The 20566-nt window shown below is 54.6% G+C and overlaps 7 protein-coding genes and 1 non-coding gene across 8 annotated transcripts; 3 read left to right on the top strand and 5 right to left on the bottom strand.

Annotated features, from left to right (window-relative positions):
- Positions 1–118: 118 nt before the first annotated feature.
- Positions 119–2148, top strand: K437DRAFT_255161 (uncharacterized protein). Its single transcript, XM_013388969.1, has one exon. The coding sequence runs from the start codon at positions 268–270 to the stop codon at positions 2098–2100; it is 1833 nt and encodes a 610-aa protein (XP_013244423.1). The 5' UTR covers positions 119–267; the 3' UTR covers positions 2101–2148.
- K437DRAFT_255160 (putative IMP3-component of the U3 small nucleolar ribonucleoprotein) lies at positions 2099–3014 on the bottom strand. The gene is made up of 3 exons (XM_013388968.1): positions 2805–3014; positions 2639–2731; positions 2099–2572 (listed from the first exon to the last, which is right to left on the bottom strand). Exons 1-3 carry the CDS (start codon positions 2843–2845, stop codon positions 2158–2160), a joined length of 549 nt encoding a protein of 182 aa, XP_013244422.1. The 5' UTR covers positions 2846–3014; the 3' UTR covers positions 2099–2157.
- Positions 3015–3838: 824 nt separating this feature from the next.
- K437DRAFT_222090 (putative high-affinity glucose transporter) lies at positions 3839–5541 on the bottom strand (the record flags this gene model as incomplete). Its single annotated transcript, XM_013388967.1, has 2 exons — positions 3839–4987; positions 5056–5541. 2 exons carry the CDS (start codon positions 5539–5541, stop codon positions 3839–3841), a joined length of 1635 nt encoding a protein of 544 aa, XP_013244421.1.
- A 2717-nt stretch (positions 5542–8258) lies between these two features.
- Positions 8259–8365, bottom strand: K437DRAFT_t19. The gene has a single exon. It is a non-coding gene; the product is annotated as a tRNA-Ile (tRNA).
- A 1095-nt stretch (positions 8366–9460) lies between these two features.
- On the bottom strand, positions 9461–9688 carry K437DRAFT_207870 (uncharacterized protein; the record flags this gene model as incomplete). The annotated part of the gene is made up of 1 exon (XM_013388966.1): positions 9461–9688. A coding segment is annotated over one exon (228 nt), but the record flags the coding sequence as incomplete, so codon positions are not given.
- Positions 9689–11473: 1785 nt separating this feature from the next.
- Positions 11474–14894, bottom strand: K437DRAFT_73371 (uncharacterized protein). Its single transcript, XM_013388965.1, has 4 exons — positions 13610–14894; positions 11977–13533; positions 11805–11911; positions 11474–11733 (listed from the first exon to the last, which is right to left on the bottom strand). Exons 1-4 carry the CDS (start codon positions 14570–14572, stop codon positions 11679–11681), a joined length of 2682 nt encoding a protein of 893 aa, XP_013244419.1. The 5' UTR covers positions 14573–14894; the 3' UTR covers positions 11474–11678.
- A 983-nt stretch (positions 14895–15877) lies between these two features.
- Positions 15878–17011, top strand: K437DRAFT_213016 (mitochondrial matrix Mmp37; the record flags this gene model as incomplete). The annotated part of the gene is made up of 1 exon (XM_013388964.1): positions 15878–17011. A coding segment is annotated over one exon (1134 nt), but the record flags the coding sequence as incomplete, so codon positions are not given.
- A 1239-nt stretch (positions 17012–18250) lies between these two features.
- K437DRAFT_293636 (uncharacterized protein) lies at positions 18251–20426 on the top strand. Its single transcript, XM_013388963.1, has 3 exons — positions 18251–19354; positions 19421–19559; positions 19641–20426. The coding sequence occupies exons 1-3, from the start codon at positions 18525–18527 to the stop codon at positions 20043–20045; spliced, it is 1374 nt and encodes a 457-aa protein (XP_013244417.1). The 5' UTR covers positions 18251–18524; the 3' UTR covers positions 20046–20426.
- The last annotated feature ends 140 nt before the right edge of the window (positions 20427–20566 follow it).

Genomic DNA, 20566 nt, shown 5'->3' with positions numbered 1-20566 from the left:
GGGGAACTTGGAACGCATGTTGCAGAGTGCCGGGTAGGGTGACGCAAAAGTGTTTGCAGGGCCACCGCAGAGCGAAGCCGCGAGCATTCTGCTCACGCATGCCGCAAGCGTGGTTCCATCAACATCAGATTGTGCATGATCATACCGATCAACCATCCTGCCGATAGACTTGTCAAACGATTCGAACCCGCTTTAGGTTCTGCAAACAGCTCATCGTGAGCAAAACAGAAGATAGAGCAAGGCGCGCAGCGACGATCCCATCCCAGTATGGCGTGCTGTGTGCGTTGCTCAGCAAGCACTTCGCACAATGCTCTGCGTCGTCTAGCCTCTAGCAGTGGCACTCCCCAGTTGATCCAGCGACGACACCAAGCACGCTCAGCATCATCAGCGGCTCAACATGTCGATATTCCATCGCAGGAAAAGAAGGGAAAAGGTAAAGAACCCGTTTCCACAGGTGGAGGAGCTTTTGGCGGGCTCATGCGCAGCTACGGTCAGCCATTGCCTTTTTCGCATCCGCATCTCTTCCCCAAGCGGCTTTCCCTCAGCGCTGGAGCAGACGTTGACCCTGTTGGGGGAGTGGCAGTCGAAGATCTCACGCCTGGGATTCCTTCGTCTGAATATGCTGAACGGCGGCAGAAACTCATGGATGCGTTGCCTGAAGGGTCAGTCGTTGTCGCCATGTCCGGACGCGTGAAGCCCATGTCTGGCAAGATCTGCTATCGCTTCCGCCAAGAGACCAACTTTCACTATCTCACAGGCTTCCTCGAAGCGGACGCATGTGTGCTCATCGAGAAGCAGTCGAGCTCCCTCAAGGGGTACAAGATGACCATGTTTGTGCCAGGGCGAGGCGACGAGCAGGACGAGATGTGGAATGGCCCACGAACGGGGACAGATGGGGCTGAGCAATTTTTTGGGGCCGACGAGGCTTATGAGATGGATGCCGGTCGTCTTTTGACATATCTTCGAAACGTCCTTCCAAGCTATGACCATGTCTACGTGGAGCCTCCTGCTTCGCCAACGAATCCCCGACCCTCATCGCGAGGCGCCACGTTCGGCAAGTCATCTCAAGGCAACATCATAGATTACCTTTCTCCTCCTTCCGGCAATCCTTTCGATCTCTTCTCACGCAAGGCCGAGTTTGAGACGATTGTGAAGTTACTCCAAGACTCTCGCAAATGTCGCCCGCTGCATCGAGAAGTGGAGAAGCTGCGCTTCCGCAAATCGATGAATGAGCTTCGACTCATGAAAAGAGCCGGGAATATCTCAGCAAGCGCTATGACGAGCACGATGGGGCTCGACATAGTCCCAGGCGTAACGACTGAAGCTCATGTGCAAGCTCATTTTGAGTACAAGTGCGCGATGGCTACTGGACTGAGCATCAAGCCGGCTTATGTGCCGGTGGTGGCATCGGGCAGCAAAGGCCTCACCATTCACTACATCAACAACGATGGTGTCATCCAGGATGGCGACTTGATATGTATGGACGCTGGCGCAGAGGTCGACGGCTATGCGAGCGATATCACTCGCGCATGGCCAGCGAACGGAAAGTTCAGCGGGCCACAGAGGGACATCTATGAAGTTCTGCTTCGCACACTCAAAGGATGCACGGCGCTCGCGACCGAATCGCAACGCCATTCCCTTAGTGATCTGCATCGGCGCAGCGTTGAGATGCTTCGGGTTGAGATGCGCGACCTAGGTGGCTTCAGCAGCCTTGGCGCAGGAGTGTTGGAGCGCACATTGTACCCGCACTACATTGGACATTGGCTCGGCATGGATCTGCACGATACGCCGACAATCGAGCGCTCAACGGAGCTGGAGGAAGGCGTTGTCCTGACCATCGAGCCTGGGCTTTACATTCCTTTCGACGACCGCTTCCCCAAACACTATCAAGGCATTGGAATCCGTCTCGAGGATGATGTCGCAGTGCTGAAGGACGGCAACGTCGTCCTGAGCGCGGATGTGCCAAAGGAGATCGTAGATGTCGAGGCTGCCTGCCATCGCTTCCTCGATGTTCGGGAGAATACCCGCCTGATGTCTGACAAGCAACGGCTGCAAATAGATGAAGAGCAGCACCACGCAGCGCAGAGCGCCCAACAGTGACTTGTAGCATAGAATCACATGTCGTACAAATACAGTAGAAGATGCTGCCATCTAATTTTACAAGAGGTCAAAGTCATCGAGCTCATCGTTGTAGCGGGCAATGGTGCGCTTGATGTGGCTGGTATCGAGCCAGGTGACGAAGTCTTCCATGTTGCGAGTGATCATGAATGCGGGGTCTGTGATTGTATCAGGGCCAACGCGCACATTCCCTTGCTCCACATACCGGACCGCTTGTCCGACGGTTTCGCTCATCTTGAGGCGCACCATAACGACGGGTAGGCGTCGTCGACAAAACGCACTGACGTTGAGCCTCTCCATGATGTCGCTCATCTTGGCGCCGGTGTCTAAGAGACCCATGTCGTATAACTTGGCGAGTAGTTGTGATTCGTGCTTTGTTCGGAATGGATCGCTGGCCGGAAGTGTCGACAGGCGTAAGGAGAGATGGCGTATTGACCCAACCATCTTGTTGTATCTGGGAGACCACAAGAGAGTCAGTCAGTTGTGGGTAGGTGTCGGGATCGCTTCTCAAGCTGCACACTTTTGGTAGTCATCTCTGTTCTGGACGTGATATCGTCGCATCACCTTAATCTCGCGCTGGTTCTGATCTTGCTTCCATTGTAAGAAGTCGTGCCTGTAATGCAGAACCCCAGCAACAACCAGTCAGTGAGCTGAAGCTCTTCATCCACCTGCAATGGCCAACGCACTTCTTGAGGAGCTTTGCCTCATGATGCTTGAGTTGACGCATCTTGGGCTAGGTTCTTTCCGCTTGCAGGGTACGCTTCGCACGTCGCTGAATTCTCGTCTTCACAGATCTGCCTCAGCGCTCATAGAAGCATATAGCCTATTGCGCATGTGCACATCGTAGGAATGTAGGTCTCGTCTCTCGGTAGCCTACAAAGAGCTGGAATCTGGATTGGCAGTGATCGGAGAAGTCAGCAGAGGCTCCAAAATTGCCTGGAACACAGACTGAAAGCCGGAACTCGGAACAGAAAGGCAAAGTCTGGCAAAAGAGCACAGCAGGCACGCAGCGCAGAGCGGCGCCAGTGCCCCCTCTCTGGCTCCTGTCGTGCCGCCACGGCTGGCAGACTGCGGCCCAGCGCCATGTCAAGGAAAGACTTGCGTCATCACGTAGGACTATACCTCTTCTCGTTCACCGTGAAGATCGGTATGAGAAGATCGAGGCAAGCCCTTCAAGCGCCCTGCCCTGCAGCAGACGAAGAGATGTAGCCGTTAACAACGTATGATGCGCAGTCTCTACCGTAGCATCACATGCTTCACCGGCGTACGTCGACGTGCGGCCTACGAGCCTCGAAGGCATCGACCGATCTTTAAACCACGATGGGCTTCAGTTACAAAGGATGCCGACCAAGAATTTGCGAGCTACATAGCGTGGGTTCGAGACTTTCTCAGCATGCGACGGGGAGATAACAAGATGGAGCCTATGCGCGGTAAGCGACCAGGAGGTCTCAGCGGAGGGGACATTGCATCGTGCACGAGAGGCATCTGGCGAGGATAGTTTGCTGAGGAGTCTCAGTCGCTTTCTCGTTTGGTCTCTTCACATGAATGCATATCATAATGGATTGCAAACATCGTGAATGGCGTTACAGCATGTAGCTGCGAAGCAGCGTTCGCCCTCAAAGCAAAGGTATTTGGAAGATGATATTGCAGTTGCGGTAGCAAGTCGTGACTACTCGGTCAGAATCCGGAATCATGCGGTGACCCGAACAAGGATGCTCTCTCAGGCGGTCTCCTTCTTGTCCTCAAGTTCTGGGCTATCCACGGCAGTCAAGGGTGCCTCAGTGTATCCGAGGTTCCCCTTGGTGGCCTGGCCATGGTCCTCGCCGCGCTCGATCTTGTCTGCGAGCGAGGCAAGGCGGTTGTTCTTGGTGGCAGCGCGCGTCTTCCAGGCCGGCAGCTTGGCAGCGAACACCTCCTCGACCTCCTCCAGACTGAGGTTCTTGGTCTCGGGGAAAGCGAGGAAGACATGGACGGTCATGACAGTGCAGAAGACGGCAAAGACAATATATGTCTTCCACTGGATGTTCTTGAATGAGGGCGGGACGAAGTAGGCGAGTGCAAAATTGAAGAGCCAGTTGCCTAGCGTGGAGACCGAGTTGGACTTGGCGCGGAGCCTGTTGGGGAACAGCTCCGGCGGGTAAACCCATGAGACGGGGCCCCAGGTCGAGGCGAACGAGGCGACGAAGAGGTACGTCATTGCGATGAGCGCCACACCGGCGGAGTGCGCGTCCTCGTTGATGATCCACCTGACGGCATCGTTGCCGTTGAAGCCCGAGTTGAGGCCGTGGCCCTTGGTGGCGAGGATGGCGGCGTTGATATAGAGGAACGTGGCCATGAGGATCGAGCCGATCATCAGGGTCGGGCGACGGCCCCATTTGTCGAGGAAGATCAACGCGGGGACCGTCATGAGGACGTTGATGACGTACTGGATGGACGAGGAGATGAGGCCAATGTTTCCTGTGTACCCTGCCATCTCCATGACGTAGGAGATGTAGTACATCATGACGTTCATACCAGTCAGCTGGGCCCAGATCTGGGTGAAGACAACGATGTGGGTGCGGTTGAGGTAGCGGCCGCTGAAGAGTTCGGCCCAGCTAGAGCTGTTCTCCTCCTCAATGTTGGTCTGGATCTCCTTAAACTCGGCAAGGACAAGAGCGTTCTCCTTGTTGCCCTTGGCGTGGACGTCGGCAAGTACCTCCAGGGCCTCATCCCAGCGGTTCTTGGAGGCGAGGTAACGGGGCGACTCAGGCATGAAGGGCAATAGGGCCATGAGACCGAGGGCGGGGATCGTCTGCAGCGCCCAGGGAACACGGAATTGAGCCGTGTTAAGGCTGGCGGACCCGCCGATAAAGCTGCAGCCGTAGGAAACCTGTAATGTTCGCAACCTCCATTTCAGTACTGAACTCTGTTTCATTCTCACTCGAACAACGAACTCACGTAGTAAAAGATGCAGATACCCCAAGTGATGGCCCACTGCTGGAAGCCGACGAGACGCCCGCGAATCTTGGGCTGGGCGAGCTCGGAGAGGTAAACGGGCACTTGAGCAGATGCAATACCGACGCAGATGCCGTTGATGATACGTCCGACAATCAGCATTGCAACCGCCTGGGAAGCGGCGCAGAGGATCGAGCCAATGAGCCAGAAGCAGCAGGCAGCCATGATGGCGCCCTTGCGACCAAAACGGTCGGAGAACAGGCCCGAGATGATGGCGCCGAGCGCCGAGCCGGCGGGCATCGAGGCGGTAATACCGGCTTGCAAGTTGGCGTCGACCCTGGTGACTCCATTCTCGGTGATGTTGCCGAAGAAGCTGTTCCAGCTGTTCAGCCCGAGAATGAGCGACATGGACGAGATGTCGAAGCCGAACAGAATACCGCCCGTGCAGGCGAGCGCCGCCAGCGCATATTGGTTTGTGATCTTTGGCATCTTGCGGGAAACTCTCTGCACAAGCTCTCTGAAGTGGAGGAGTGCAAGGGGAGGCGTACGAAGGAGGGGGGAAGAGGCAAAGTTAAGTAGTGAGTGGTGCGTCTTAGAGAGCAAACACCCCCTATTTATGTTCCAGCTCGTCCGACAATGCTTTGTTTTGGAACGCCCCCTCCATGAGGAAGTGCTCCCTTTTTCACTTTCTCTGTCTTGCTTGATGCCGCTCTCTCTATATTCCGCGCTGAGAAAGTGTGAGGCGAGGAGCTTGGTGGGATCCTTCTGGTAATTTCCAACCCATGCGCCTCCAGGGCACATACATACATACTCATTCCCACATGTCAAAGTAGGGACGAAGCGCTTCCCTACAGCGTCTCCGATTTCCGACGTACTCCATCAGTGCTCAATACGATCCCCGCCCGCCCGGCCGGGCTCATCTCATCCCATCGGTTCCTGTCAGCTCCATGCATACTTGCACGCTGCTCTTGGACCTGTCGTGCCTTGGCTTTGTACATATGCACATTATGCACAACATTGTTCAGGCGCTTTGGTGATTGGTCACTGGGTGAGCTCAGAGCAGCCAGCTCTGTCAGCAAGTGTCAACCTGGGGCCCTCTACGGTCGAGGAACGGGGGTGCCCGTGGGAAGGGAAATCAGTCCAAACCTGGAAATGGGCAAGACGAAACACTTGTAGCTTGCCGATGCGAAAGTCGAGATTACCGTCGTACCCGAGAATGGCAGGACAGCGGAACATGCGAACGATCTGCCAGAAACAGGAAAAACGAACACAGCAGCAAGCTGATGCCAGTGCCTATGGAGCGAGGAACAGCGCAATGAAAGAAAGGTACTAGGTTGACAGAGTAGGGGGCCAGGGTAAAGTGCAACGAGAACAAAAAGTGGAAAAATTGTACGCAAGCCAAGAAACAATTTAGCGCCGGCGCTAGGGCCGTAACGGAACTCGGATGTGACACTGGCACTGCGCAGCACACGGTACCTTCAAATTCAATTATTGTGCTCCCGCGGATAATGTGCCGGAGCCGGGTACAGCAATCAGGCAGGGACTGGCACACTTTGGCTCCCAGAATATTTGTTCTCTAGCTCTTTTTCTTTCCAGTTGCCTCATCCGGTTGTTCATGCTGTAGATACATGGCTTGATCAAAGGATGGAGTACATACGGAATTTGGAAGCGAACCAGAAGGGTCAATGCACATGGACCCTTTATAGCTTTGTGCTCCTCTCCACTCTCCAGTCCAGTGACGACTAGCGCGCCAACGAGCACTCATCTCATCAATTCATCACACCAATTCACAGTATCACACGTCCATGCTCCTCCCCTCTTTCTGCAGAAAGAGCGGAAACAAAAAGTCAACTAGACCATCACCAGGAATTTCACCCTTGAGCTCATCCGCTCACAAGCTCGAATCGGAGCGAGATCTCGTCCTGCAACTCCTTGACGTAAGAGACAACGGGGTACAGCGGCAAGGGGGACCTGTTTACACTCACTCTGTTGATGACCTGGTCATTCCCCGTAAGTGTTGATGAAATCGACCAAGGGTGGCCAGAGCAAACGCGTTTAAGCTGTCATTGCCCCACATGACCTGCAAGTGGCACAAGGTCGGCACTCTCGGCAAACAGCAGCCGGCAGTTCTCCGCTGACAACTCAGACCGTTGCCTGTACAACCAAAGCATGACCGCATGGTGCATTGCCCCTTTAATTCAATACATAATTCGCATCTGGGTTCACGAGAGGCAGTACAAATAACGTATGAGTGCTTGAGCGACTCCCTTGAGGAGGCACGCAACTTCGCTATTTCGCTTCGGTATTGTGCGAGTTTAATTTGGAAAATGACAGGTATGGCAGGGAAACTTTATGTCAGAGGCAGGATTGTCCGATGTGAGAGGCGTATGTAACATCCCCCCGCGGCGGTTATCATCAGGATGATTACATACTTCCCAGTGTTGACAACCCCAGACTACCCCAGATCGTCCGACTCATGGACCAATCTACTCAATACTCGGTACTGGCTACCCACAATTTGCGTCCTGGGGGTCTTGGTTGTCGGCCGAATTTGCTGGCAGAGACCGCTGACGATCTTTGGCAAGGCATCTACTGTCTACATTCCACAAGGTCTTCATCCTCTCATCTGCTCAACCTTGCTGATACCAGACCACGTTTCCGCTTGAACTCTTTCGGATTGAATTGAAGTAGGATGAGGTTGATCGCTTTTTCGTTAAGGCAATCATACCGATCTGACGATCGTCGCAAGCGCCGCACCCTGTCCCATGTACACTTGGAAACCCTTTTTACTGACTTCCCCTGCACACAAACCGCAAAGCCTCTAATCTGTCGCTCCATTACTCTTCCAGGCTGCGGACTAAAAGACTATGTGGGCTAACCGCTCTGCAGACATCTTGCAGGGGCCAATGAGGATGTAGTTGCGTGGACCCCAACACGCACTGCACCCTTGTAATGGTTGTTCTTGTGACCGACTGTGTGCAACATGTGGATAAAAGATGAGGCGCGGCTTCTGAGATCTCGAACAAGGCACCATTTTGATTTGTAATGAATGCCAAGGCCGAACGCTGGAAGCTTAGTGTTCAATTCCACCGAGAAGCAAAAAGCAAACGGCAGGGCGTCTGTATCGCAACGTAAGTAAATGCGAAGAGATTCAAAGAAACAGGATTAAGTTGAAGGTTCGATTGGTGAGAGTTTCAAAAATGAACTCCTCTCGGCGGGGATCGAACCCGCGACCTTGACGTAACGTCTCTCCTGCATTATCGCAGGCTTGAAGCTATAAGCATCAGACTCTGACCATCTGAGTTACGAGAGGTTCAAGATTCAGGGGTTTTAAACTTGCTGTATTCAGTTGCAAGATAACAATTGCAGGAAATTTTGAAATGCTTCACTGAATATGGGATTAGTTCCACCAAGGAGTTGTCGCCACATCACTCCGAGGCAGGGGGATCAGCGAGCCATGCTGCACGGTCGGTTCCATAGGGCCGTGACTTCGAACAAGTCGTGGTAGCCATTGGGTCTCCACTCAGGGCCCAGAAATGGTGCATGTTTCATCGCTCGCCCAACTTGGATGCCAGACCTATTTTCAGTGTACCAGAGGAATGGTGACTATTGTTACGCTAATCTTGTAACCTGTTGGTCTTTTCGGCAAGCTGGTGAGCTCATGCACCTTGCTCCGACCGACCCAGGCGACACTCGCGTGTCAATCGCCGAGTCTGCGTCAATCCCCAGCTCACCGGAAAGGCCAATATTCATTATCAGCGTGTCGCAATTGGTTCTTCATGGATGCCGTGTTACCATCTCGAGCAGAACCGCATCGACTTCAGTGCAGAAGCATGTTCGCGTCGTGACGATATAATACATTGTTTTCATGTGCTGCGCGATCTATGCAAAATGCTGATGCATTTGAATAATAAGAATGCAGGGTCTGTATGCGTTGTCATCATCGCTTCTTCGAGTCGCTTGCAGTTTTGCAAGGTGACCTTACTTGCGAGCCGTCGGGTTGCGTGATCATTTCGAATCCATCCGATTCATCGCCATTGTCGAGTGCATTCGCTGCCACGGCCTTCGCCGCGCCATTTTCCTTGTCACCTTCCGTCTCCACCCCTGTCATGTTCTGATCATCTGTGCTGCCCTCCGCAGTTTTGCCGTCAATCGTCGTCTGCTGTTTCACACTTGCAACCTCGCGCCTGCGGTCCAGTTCCTTCTTCCCTTCTTCCTCCTTGGCTTTCAGCCAGAGCTCGGAAAGCCTGTCGATGGTCGACCTCCAGTATTCTCGCTTGTGACCAACTTCATCTCCCTGCCAGAATGGGGCGTCCTTTTCGCAGTTCTCCTGAAGTGCACAGTGCTACATTAGACAGTGTTGGCAACGGATGGATGGGCGTCCACTTACCAGTTCGGCCAAAGCTGCATCCGGATCAGACGCGAAGCGCTCAAAAAAGTGAATGACATAGACACCACAATCTGAGAAATTACTTTGCTGAGGGATGTACGCATCCACATGTTCGCATGAAAGTCGCTCATTGACCTCAACATCTTTTTTAACTCGAGCTTCACATCGGAGCCAGAAGCTGAGATTTTTGGCGACCCGAGCATGTTTCTGCCCTCCGCCACTCTTGAGAGAGTCGAAGGTGATCACGATGGGAAGGCGAGTCTGCTGCAGACTATTCAAGACTCTATCTTGCTTCCTGCTCCTGGTCGCAGAGCGTTCTTGGTGCGTCTTGAGCGAGCTCCTAGCCTGAACGTTGCCGTTCGCGGTCCGTGCAGCTTGAGACTTGGCCTCGGCTTGCTCTGATTTACGAGCGCGCATGGCTGCGCCTGGCTCAATCGGCCCACCGCCCACCAACGCACCACGGCCCGAGTTGCCATTGCGTAGAATCACATTGTCCGAAAGCGCGGAAGTCGGGTTGGATGCCCGAGTCATCGCTGCGTCGTCCGGACTCTCCTCCACAGTCAGACCCTGGCCATGGCTTGGATGCCGAACTCGGTGTTTGCTTGGTGAAGCACCTGCAGAGCCTTGACTTGCGGTCTCTGCACTGAGTATTCCTTCAGACGAGTCTCTGTCCAATACCATGACAGTGTCGAAGTCTGCAACAGCTGCGCGTTGGCTACGATGCGCATCAACTGCTGCATCCACGACCAATCCAACGGAAGCTGCAGTTTTGGAAGCCATGTTCCTGTCGACTTCATCGTCCTCTCCCAAATGACCTGCATGGCTGATTGTCCGGCTGAGGCTGGCTGCTTTCCCTTCGTGTGGAGCGTCCACAGGAGAATAAACGGCACCTCGTCTCAGCCCTTTATCGGTGCGTTGTGAGTTTCTTTCGCGATGAGTTTCTGCTTCGCCGTCGGACTGGAGCTCGTCGGCCTCTTCGCATTCGTCTTTGTACAAGAATCTCCCGAGCACCGGATTGTCAGCTCTGATGGCGAAAGTCGTTTCGTCTGCTACGTGGTTCTCAACAGGCGGAGTGTCAGCCGCCAGGGCCGACTGAACAGCTTGCGCATCAGCCATGGACGTGTCTCGATCTGGATCGGTGGTGCGTGGACGACCTTCTTCTTGTGCTGCCGCCGGCTTGGGAGCCTCTGCAACCACATGGCCCTCGACTCCAATCCTATCCTTTGCTCTTGTCTCATTGGACTCGGATTCTTCAGTGGCGCCATCGTCTTCGGGTTGTCTGTCGAATCGAGAGCTGCGACGTACAACTGCAGGTGACTGCGCCTGAGCTGAAGCCTTTTGATCTCCATCGACTTCTGGATCGAACGTGGCCTCCAAGATGAGTGCCGGATTGACAACGATGGCGAGATACCAATGCAGCGACTCGTTGATTGGCATGATGATATATTTCTTCTTGAAAGCCAAGTCGCCTTTTGTCCATTTGCGAACCCTTTCGTAGCAAGCGACAGGGTCGTTTTTGACAGAGGTGAGTCGCTTGTAGAAGAACGAGCTGAATACAAGGATGTCGTCCGCGCAACTTCGCTTTATCGGATCCTCGGACTGCTCGAGAGTCTTGTGAATGTATTTGAGAGCAAACTCAATGATCGTGTCATTAAGGAACTCGCCGTCTCTGAGCTTGCGAACGTCTGACTTGAACAATGAGACCGAGCCAGGTCCTTCTGCTGGGAAGCGTAGAATCTCACTGTCGTCTTCCAGTGCAATTTGTGAAGAGCAGGAACCAGATGCTCGATTGTAGGCTTGCGAAACGACGTTGTCCCATGGATCATTCTTGGCGGATAAGCGGACAGAAGCTCGCATGGGTGGCTTTTTGAGTTTCTTCGTCTCTCTGGTCGGCTTCACCGTTTCCACATCGGAGTCGGAGGAGTCTGATGCTCCTTTTCCAGACGTTCTCCTGGCTGCAGTACCTCTGTCCAGACCACCTCGGGCGTTGAGTAACGATTGCCTAGACGGAACTGTAATCTTCGGTGTGACGCTGTTCTTTGCCCCCGAGTTGGCGTAGAACTTTTGCACTGAAACGTCCAAGGTGGAGGTCGAGGGTTGCATGCGCAGTGTGAACTCTGAAGTGATCTCGACGAGCTCCAAGTTGGACTTGACAATATCGATAAACCCGGGCCCGGATACCGCCACCGTTTCCTTCGCGTGTCTCGTGATGCGGTCGACAGTCTCCTTGTAGCCGTCATTCCGCCCATCGTTCAACAGAATATGGATTTGAAGGAAATGCACTTCGTGAGCTGGACATGGGTGAATGAAATAGATAAGCAGACTCGAAGACGCTGGCATCGCTGTTTTCAAGGGATATCACTCACAAGGTGGGCGCTCCATGTGTTCGGATAACTTCCAGCCAGCTTCCTTGTTGTTCAGAAACTCAAGGCTCATGCCTTTGATCCCGGGGTTCTTGGGTGACGACACCTGCACATATGATGAAGCTTCAGTCGCGACCATAAAACATGCCTGAGTGAGGTCTTGTTGCTCACCGATCCTGAGAGGATGGATTTCAATGGCAAGCGCCAGAATTTGGGCATGTCATTTCCGTGGCCGAAGAGAAGGCTGTCTGGCAGACAAGACATCCTCAGACCGGACGATGATATTGCTCGAATATCGCCAATCACGAAGCCAGTGACGTTGAAGTCGTACGCCGACATGCCGCCGCTAGATTTGACGCCGCTCGAGCCGCCCAAAGTCGACTCCTTATCACGTCCGAGCTTACTCTGTTGCATGAGAGAGCCCAGAATACTTGTCTGCGTGGGATCGTGTTTCGGATCGTACTTGCTGCCGCGAGTACCTGCAATACTGGTAGTGCGATTCGCCTTGGCTTTTAAGCGCGGATCGAAGTGCGAGTCGTCCTCGTCACCTTTGGTCAGATTAAAGGTCTTGGCGCCGCCACGCGTACGCCTACCCCTGTTGTCAGGCCGTGACTCGCCTTCCTGTAGCTGCTGCTCCCTCGCCAACATTTCATCGGCTTCAAAGTGGCCTCCCTGCTCATCTTCCGAGTCGGCGATCTGGATGCTCTCATCTTTCGAAGCACCTGCCTTGGCCTTCCTAGGAGCTTTGCCTGTGATTAACTGCGACGAATCGGACATGGCCTCATCCCAAGAGTGCTCGACTCTCGCCTCGGCCTTAGACTTCTTTCTCGCAATCTCATGCTCGCTTGCAGGTGACATAGGAATAGTCCGCTTTCGCTTTGATTGAGTCACCGTGCGGGATTGGCGTTGAGGTGACCGCTCATCTTCGCTTCCATTGGAGCTATTGGGAAGCTCGGAGAGAGAGCTGTCACTCTTAACCACACAGTCCTGCTGCTCGTTATTTGTAGACAATCGGAGGTGTTGCTTGCCTAGGGCATGAAGCGTGTCCATGACGCCGCTTGTCTCTTTCTGTACCGCATACGGAGCTTCCATGTCCTTGGATGGGCCTGCCGACTCGCAGGGGCCATTAAGTACCTGCTCTTTCGATGGTTGCGTACTGCCAAGCTCATCGTCGGAGTCTCCGATTGAGATTGGTTCCTGCTGTTTTTGTGACTCTCGACGATCAACAGGGCGAATGGCGAAAGGGTTAGAAGGCAGATCCCGAGAAGAAGGGTCCAGGTCCCGAGGCGCTGGGTCCCGAGACTTCATCTTGGCCACCTTCGTGCCCTCGCCTTGTGCGTTGCTCTTGAGCCTTGTTGGTATCTCGTTGGCGTATGAGTACGGACCTGACTTACTATCCGGCAGGGAACGAGTGTGTTGCGCCTGCAGTTCGTTGGCATTGCGACAGGTAGGCTGACGCTGCATCGGATGGTCATGTGCAAGCTGCAAGCGGCGAGAATCCTGTGCTTGCGATACCGAGACATGCACTCTGCTATACGACTGAGTGCCGAGGCGCTTGCCTCGTGAGTTGTTGGCGACCTGAGGGTTTTGACCAGCATTGCGGGCACCGAGCGCGAAAGGCGACGCGGTAAAGGACTGGCTTGGGCGACCACTCGACATAGTCTCAGGCTTCGGCGGAAGGTTCGATATTGATCGACCAGAGTTAGTAGTACCGGATCCGAGGTGCAACTGGAAGCATGAAAACGAATACACGTGCCTCAGCAAGGACGTGAAAGCCTAGCAGAGTTCAAGCATTGGTACTTACGGAATGTCGATCTGTGCGTTGTGGGATTCGTATGGGAACCCCTGACATGGAAGCTTCGTTTGTGTCCGGAGTTGAAGATACGTCTTGTTTGCCCTGTGCCGGCTCTTCCCTACCCAGAGACCGATCTGTGAGCCTTGCTGATCTCAAAGGTCCGGTGCTGTCGGGATGCTCGCTGTGATCGGCTGAATGTCGAATAGGAGGTTCAACAACTCGAGGCTCGTCGTCTAAGTCTTCCTCATCATATTCGGGCTTCAGGTCTTGTAGAACTGAGACGCTAAGCCGGTTCCTGAAGCGACCGGAAGGTGAGGCTTCATCCGATTCGCCCTGTATGCTGATCACTTGCAGAGCAGTCTTGGTTCTTGCGTCTGATGGTAGAGCCTTTGTCGATGCTCTAATCGGCAAGTGAAAGCCGGCGCTGAGACGACTCCCACTGCTCTCCGCGACAGGTTGGATCTCGCAAGCGTGTATGCTGTCGACGTCGTCTGGGCTTAAAGGTCGCTTCGTCGCCTGATCGAACCACCTTCCGTCCTCGCAGAACCAACCCTTTCCGATGCCTCTGCCGCGCGGAACGCCTCGCTTCTCCTTCTGATGTTGATCTCGACGCACGTCTTTTGCCACCTCTTCGAGACTGATCCCAAGTCCCTTTTCCTTGGAGGAAAGTGAGGGACTAGGGGGGCGAGCAGGGTCGACAAAATCCCCGGGCCTTGCCAGAAGGCTACCTTTCGGTGCCGCCGGCGCTTCAAAGACGAACGCGTCGTTGACTTCTTGATGCTGTGTAGATGGAACAAAAAATTGAGGGTATCCGGACCCGGAGCACCAGCGGTTTGAGCCTCTATCTCGTCTTTCCTTGGGACTTTGAGAGCCCCGAGTCGCAGGGCTTGCGGTGTGCTCTGGGTGGAACGATGTTCGGGGTATGATCGTCTGCACTAAGCGGTGTTCGGAATCAATACGTGGCTTCGGCATGCAGCTCGATCTTGGTTTGCCGAGGCATAGGCATTGGGTAGATCGACGCGTGCTTTGATAACGAAGAGTGCCATACGAGCAATGTTTTCAGCGTTCAGGTGCTGAGTCCTTGCTTGAATGTGTAGGCGTTGAAAGCAAGCTTTGCGAGTTGTCGCTTTCTAGAGGCGTGCGTCCCACATGCAGTGAGTGCTGCTCTCAATGAGTGGCTTGGGCCTGTCGTTGAAATCCAGCTGGTTTCTTCGCCTGCAGGCATCTCTGGAGCTCATCTTCGTCCACAGTCCGAGTGAACCATCAGCCAGGTGAGCGAGATAAAAGCTTCAAATCCGTGAGAGTGAGCGAGGCGGAAAGTCAAACAACAACGGCAGGCACTCCGGCCTTCCCAAGTAAGTCCTTACTCTCGGCTCTTGTGTCTGCGCTCCGTCTTGCATCCGCCTCGTGTGGACTTTGAGTGCATTAATCGATATTCAAGTAGGGTTGCATACGTACATGTTCGCGACGCGACAGGTGTCCGCGTCAGCATCTCACGACAGCCTTGCACGACAGCCTGCACGACACGGGAGCCGTGTATCGTGTTCATCGCAGTGCCTTTGGATCACGGAACTCGGGCTGGTAAGATACAAAGAAGCATCGGCGTCACCAGCTCTCAGTGCTCCGTCAGCAGACGTCGCGGGCGGCCAGACTGATTATCACACATCCTCTCCGAAAGTTGGGGTGGAAAGCCTTTTGCCAATATCGGACATGCCTTGACCCTTCATCTGGACCACAGATGTCAGAAGCATCTTCCACGTCGGTCCCACCGTTGGCCGTGATCAATCCTCGCAAACGACTTCCCCGCCGAGTTGCAAAGTGGTCGAGGTGCCAAGGCTGTGCCAGTCTTAGCCCAATTTCCGTGCCTCGCCCCATCGAGCAGAAACGTTCCAGACTTGCTCGTTCCAGCGAGCAGTCTGCACCCGCCTAGGCAGCAGCGATAGTATGGAAGGTCGATGCATTATGCGGAGCTCATTACCCGCTGTGCGAAATCTGGCAAGCTTCGCAATATCCGCTCGTTGGACCCAAGCAGCTTGCCAGCCTTGCAGAAAATGCCGGACGTTCTCCACCGAAGGCGGCTCCGTCTACTGGGCAGCGCGAGTCCAAACCCTATACTCTACACGTGTTTCGGCTAGAAGCTTGAAGGGTATCAGTTGGCGCTCACTGTCCTCCAGCAGCACCTCAAGTCTCGCTACGTCTTCAACGCGCAAAGTAGACAAGCCTGTGCCGCATTCTACGAGTGTTTTCGGCCAATCCTCTTCGCCTTCACTTTCATCTTCTTTTCCCGCGCACTTTGGCGTCAATCAAATGGTTCCAGTTCCAGAAACGATACAGAAGCGCTTGCAATGTATAATCTCCTACTTTGACTCCCCATCCCTCCCCATCCGATTCGCATTTGCATATGGATCCGGCGTCTTTTCACAAGAGACGTCGGGACCGGAGCATTTCAAGCCACCCATCTCTAAGAAAGGCGGGAAAAAGATGATTGATCTGATCTTCGCGGTGCAGCACCCTGCTCATTGGCATGCGGTGAATATGAATCTGCACAAGTCACACTACAGCGTCCTCGCGCGCATGGGCGGCTCCGTCGTGCTTGCGTGGGTGCAACGATTAGGCGCAGGGATATGGTACCACCCTTACGTCACAATGGGAGACGAACTGGTCAAGTACGGCGTGATGGACGTCGACACGCTCTGCAAAGACTTGATAGACTGGGATACTCTCTACGTCAGCGGGAGGATGCACAAACCAGTGGCGCTCATCACCACTGACGCGCGCGTGCGCTTGGCTCAACAAGTCAACCTCACCTCGGCGCTGCGCATCGCGCTGCTGCTGCTACCGGAGCGATTCACAGAGGTCGAGCTATACACGCGAATTGCTTCGCTCTCGTACACGGGCGATTTTCGGATGTCGGTGCCCGGCGGCGAGAACGCAAACAAGGTGCGCAACATTGTCATTGGACAACGCGAAGAGTTCAGACGACTGTATGGCGGTCTAATGCGCTCCTTGGGCACGCTTGCACTGGAGGAGATACAATCGGGCCACTTCATCATCGTACAAGACGCATCGCCGAAGACAAAGGTAGACTACGCAATGCGCATGCCGCAGCGGCTTCGCGAGCTAGTGCAGCAGCACTATCTCTCCCACCCGAACACGCACGAAGCGTTTGCGCGCTTCTCGCTCTCTCGCAAGGACGACACGCTCCATCGAAAGCCGGATGACACGGCCGCTTTGGAGGGCGATTTGACGGATTTCTGGGGCGCAGTTGTTGCACAGCCAGATTTCGAGAAGGTGCTGCTGACCAACATTGGTAGCATTGTGCGCGGACCGGCTTGGGGCCAGAGCATCAAGGGCGTGTACACTGCTGGACTTGGAAGGACCGGCAAATACGTGTTGGCGAAGGTGGGCAAGTATTTCGAGGGAAAGAAACAGAGCGAAGGAAAGTAGACAGCAAGGCAGCACTTTGCGGAGCAGAGAGCAAGTATACAGTCGGCCATTGAAATATGAAATGCGGATGACGGTAAATGAATGTGTTCATCGGGTGGTACGAGCTGCAAGAAAATCCAAGCGTTGAAGGAGTCACTGTTAGGAATGCATAGCGTGCCACCGCGATGCGGCTATTGCGCGAGCGTGCGCAGGTGATGCGACTCACGCTAATGGCATCTGCAATATCATTTGAGCTCATCCCGCACCAACAGGCTCCTATTGTTGCACGAAGTGCGGAACACCCATAGGCATGCCCTCTTGCCGTTGCATATGCGTAGTACCTCCGCCGCGTGCTCTTGCTTAATCATTGATTCGCCGCTATGCAATATGCTGGCAACTGCAGCAAGGCGTGAATTTGGATATTTTGACGGTGAAAGCGAATCTATTCTCATTGACTGGCTCTCCACCTCAGTCAAGGGTCTTTGGCGGGGGAAAGAAGTTGATATTAGAGTAACAGGTGGCAATGCACGTCGTCATCGTGTGGTGGACGCAGCTGGAAGCTGACGGCCGCTGTCGCCTGCAACGATAGGCGCTGGAGTTTCAACTTCATCATGTGCCTTCTTCCTCCCGGCTGCGAATCCCATGTTGAAACCAAGCAGGTAGGTGCTTGCACCGACGAAGGTGCTGAGAAGGATGAGCACTCGATTGGACCATTGTTGCTTGCGAATAGATGAATCGGCTCTTCGGATGTTTTCGGCGTGTGCCAGGCCTGGAGATCCACCTTGTCCACGAGTTGAGCTGGAGCGCGAGTTGGAAAAAGATGTAGAGGACACGGTGAGCGGACGCTTGTCAGCAGGAACTGTCGATACAAGTGCGCGATTCTGAAGGGCTGAGCGTAGGACGTGGCGCCATAATTGCGTTGTCTGCATTTTCGGACTACTGGAATTCTGATCTTCGGGTTGCAGGTCTGTGGTAGATCAAGCACGGCTTTGGATAGTTCTTGCAATGCGTCGATTCCTCAGGTGGTCGATGCGACGAGCTTTACAAAGCACCTTCCAGGGTGCAAACATATTTGAGTGAACACTTTGTTACTACCGAGACGAAATAGGGCGTGTACGACTGGATGTTTATATAAGCAGTCAATCATGCCCTTAGTGGCGCGGTGTCGTGCGGATGGAACTGAGCCCACTGCCTAAGAGCACTTGTCCTGCTGAGGACTGATGAGAGATAAGCAGCCCCTGAGTTAATGCGGACCAACAACAACTGCAGGTTGCGCAACATACCCGTCTCCCTTTCCCTTTTATATCCTAACGAGTCATCCATTTCTACCCTTGACCTTGTCTCTCCAACCCCTCCCCTCCCCATCCTGCATCGATACCCTGTAACGACCATTTGCAACGTAACGACACGAATACACGACCATAAGAAGGCTGCTCACAAACAGGCTTTACGAACAACTCCGGACTGACATCATACAACTCACATCACACCTACCATCATGCCAGCTCTCATACGCAAGCTCTCCCGCAAGGCAAGCAGCACCAAGGCCGCCGAGGCCGTTGCGCCAGCCGCCGAACAAGCTATTGACGAGCCAGTCACTTTCCCCAGCTCGGATGATGCCCCTGCGGAGGAGGCCACGATGCCGGTCGCCAACGATGTCGCAGCCGCGCCCGCCAAGCCGCGTCGCAGCTTGAGCCTCTTCGGCAAGAAGAGCAAGCCTACTCGGCCAGAGACACCCTTCATCGAGGAGGAGCCCACCGCAGAGGAGGCCAGTGCAGAGGAGGTCAATGCAGAGGAGGCCAACGCAGATGAGGCCACTGCTGCTGCTACTACTGAGGAAACCGATGTCAAGGCTGCTCCCGCTGGTGTCGTCGCAAACTTCTACAACCTCCTGACCTACTCGACCTCCGCCGTCGCTGGCTCTTCCTCGCCCGCCGATATCGCCGCCAAGAAGGAGGCCGACGCTGCTACCACTGCCGCCAAGGCTGCCGGTGACGCCGCCGATGCCCAGGCCGCCGCTGAGAAGGCTGCCGCCGACAAGTTGGCCATTGTTCAGCAAAAGGCCGCTGCTGACCTCGCTGTCGCCGAGCGGCAGGCTTCCCAGGAGGAAAACGTCGCCGACACGGCCGCCATGCAGGAGGAGAGCGCCGCCAAGCAGAAGGCCATGGAGGAGGCTCAGGCTGAGATCAAAAAGGCGGCAGATATCCAGGCGCAGAAGAAGGCGGACGCGCGCAAGAAGTACGCTGCCACAGTTGCAACGGCCATTGCAACTTACGAAAAGGAGCTTGCCACAGCCACCGCCGCTTTGCAGAAGAAGAGGCTCGAAGCGTGAGTGGCTTTCAAAGTCGAAATATTGCACAATATGCACATGCTGATCTGTGCCTTGCTTGGCAGTGAGGAGAAGGCACGCGTTGACCAACTTAAGGCCGAAGAGGAGGCCGATCTCGAGTACAAAAAGGCCGAGCTAAAGTCTGAGGCAGCGCACCACAAGGCAGAGCAGCGCGCTGTGAAGGCTCGTCTGGCAGCTGAAAAGGTACGCTCTGGCGGTGTTTCCGGTGTAATAAGCGTGCCATGCTCGATTCGCTGATGTTTTCGTGTTTATTTTCCCGTCAAGGCTGCGTGGGCACAGCACTTGAAGGCCGACAAGGCTGCGCTTAAGGAGAAGGAAAAGATTGAGAAGGCTGCAGAGAAGGAGCGCGAGGCGGCCGCCAAGGCTGCCGAGAAGGCCAAGAAGGCAGCTCTTAAGGCAGCCGCCCACACGCGCGAAGCAGCTGTTGAGGCGGCCGAGCAGGAGCGCGAGGCAGCAGAGGTCGCGCAAGAGGAGGCGGAGAGGAAACAACACTCTGCCGTCATGAATGACGAGCAGGTCGCCAGCCCTGTCCAGACCAGTGTCGGCTGGTTCGGCGGCTGGTTCACAGTGCCGCCTGTGACCGCTGCTGATCCCGAGGCCAAACCATCATCCGCACCGGCAGCAGCGGAAGTATCCGCTGCTGCCCCTGTCGCTGCTACCGCCGCATGAATATTTCGGTACGTCAACCACCCTCATCCATTATCGTCCTGCCTTTTGTCTTTGCCTCCCCCGCCCGCCTGTCGCCTCTTGCATTCACAAAAGTCGGACAATCCTCTACCAGATGGATGGGTAGGAAGGCTAGGTATTCCGCAACTCGTCCGTTGCATCCTTGAATCTCGCACGGTCTCCGGTTTCGGGCCCCAGGCGTACATATGCGATATCACGACACCGACATCTTGATACCCACCATACCATACCCTCCCCACACCGTGTGTTCTCGGGCATTATCACAGTCTTGTGCCACGGGCAGTGCCCGACATGCGCAGCGCCGGCTCGTTCATGTGTATGAAGATTGGGTCATCTCCAATATTTAACTTTCTATGATGATTCACCATGGGATCAGCGACGTCCTCCTTTCACTCTGCCCAGTTGATGCAAGCTGGCGTGCTGACACTGACGCTGCCACAGCACATTCAGAGAACTTTCGCTTGTGCCTTGCAACTGTGAGAGAGGTTGTTCGCCGTGACGTG

The sequence above is a fragment of the Tilletiaria anomala genome (assembly GCF_000711695.1).
Source record: "Tilletiaria anomala UBC 951 chromosome Unknown K437scaffold_20, whole genome shotgun sequence".
Classification (NCBI taxonomy): domain Eukaryota; kingdom Fungi; phylum Basidiomycota; class Exobasidiomycetes; order Georgefischeriales; family Tilletiariaceae; genus Tilletiaria; species Tilletiaria anomala.
The sequence above is the reverse complement of the archived record's forward strand: the minus strand, read 5'-3'. Positions and strand labels throughout refer to the sequence as shown.

Coding starts and splice junctions, on each gene's coding strand:
- K437DRAFT_255161 (XM_013388969.1), top strand. CDS start 268: ATGGCGTGCTGTGTGCGTTGCTCAGCAAGCACTTCGCACAATGCTCTG.
- K437DRAFT_255160 (XM_013388968.1), bottom strand. CDS start 2,845: ATGCGTCAACTCAAGCATCATGAGGCAAAGCTCCTCAAGAA. Junction 2,732..2,804: donor GAGGCAAAGCTCCTCAAGAA/GTGCGTTGGCCA, acceptor TCTGCATTACAG/GCACGACTTCTTACAATGGA. Junction 2,573..2,638: donor AACAGAGATGACTACCAAAA/GTGTGCAGCTTG, acceptor GTGGTCTCCCAG/ATACAACAAGATGGTTGGGT.
- K437DRAFT_73371 (XM_013388965.1), bottom strand. CDS start 14,572: ATGCCGAAGCCACGTATTGATTCCGAACACCGCTTAGTGCAGACGATC. Junction 13,534..13,609: donor AACGCACAGATCGACATTCC/GTAAGTACCAAT, acceptor TCATGCTTCCAG/TTGCACCTCGGATCCGGTAC. Junction 11,734..11,804: donor ATGGAGCGCCCACCTTGTGA/GTGATATCCCTT, acceptor ACCCATGTCCAG/CTCACGAAGTGCATTTCCTT.
- K437DRAFT_293636 (XM_013388963.1), top strand. CDS start 18,525: ATGCCAGCTCTCATACGCAAGCTCTCCCGCAAGGCAAGCAGCACCAAG. Junction 19,355..19,420: donor CAGAAGAAGAGGCTCGAAGC/GTGAGTGGCTTT, acceptor CTTGCTTGGCAG/TGAGGAGAAGGCACGCGTTG. Junction 19,560..19,640: donor CTCGTCTGGCAGCTGAAAAG/GTACGCTCTGGC, acceptor TTTCCCGTCAAG/GCTGCGTGGGCACAGCACTT.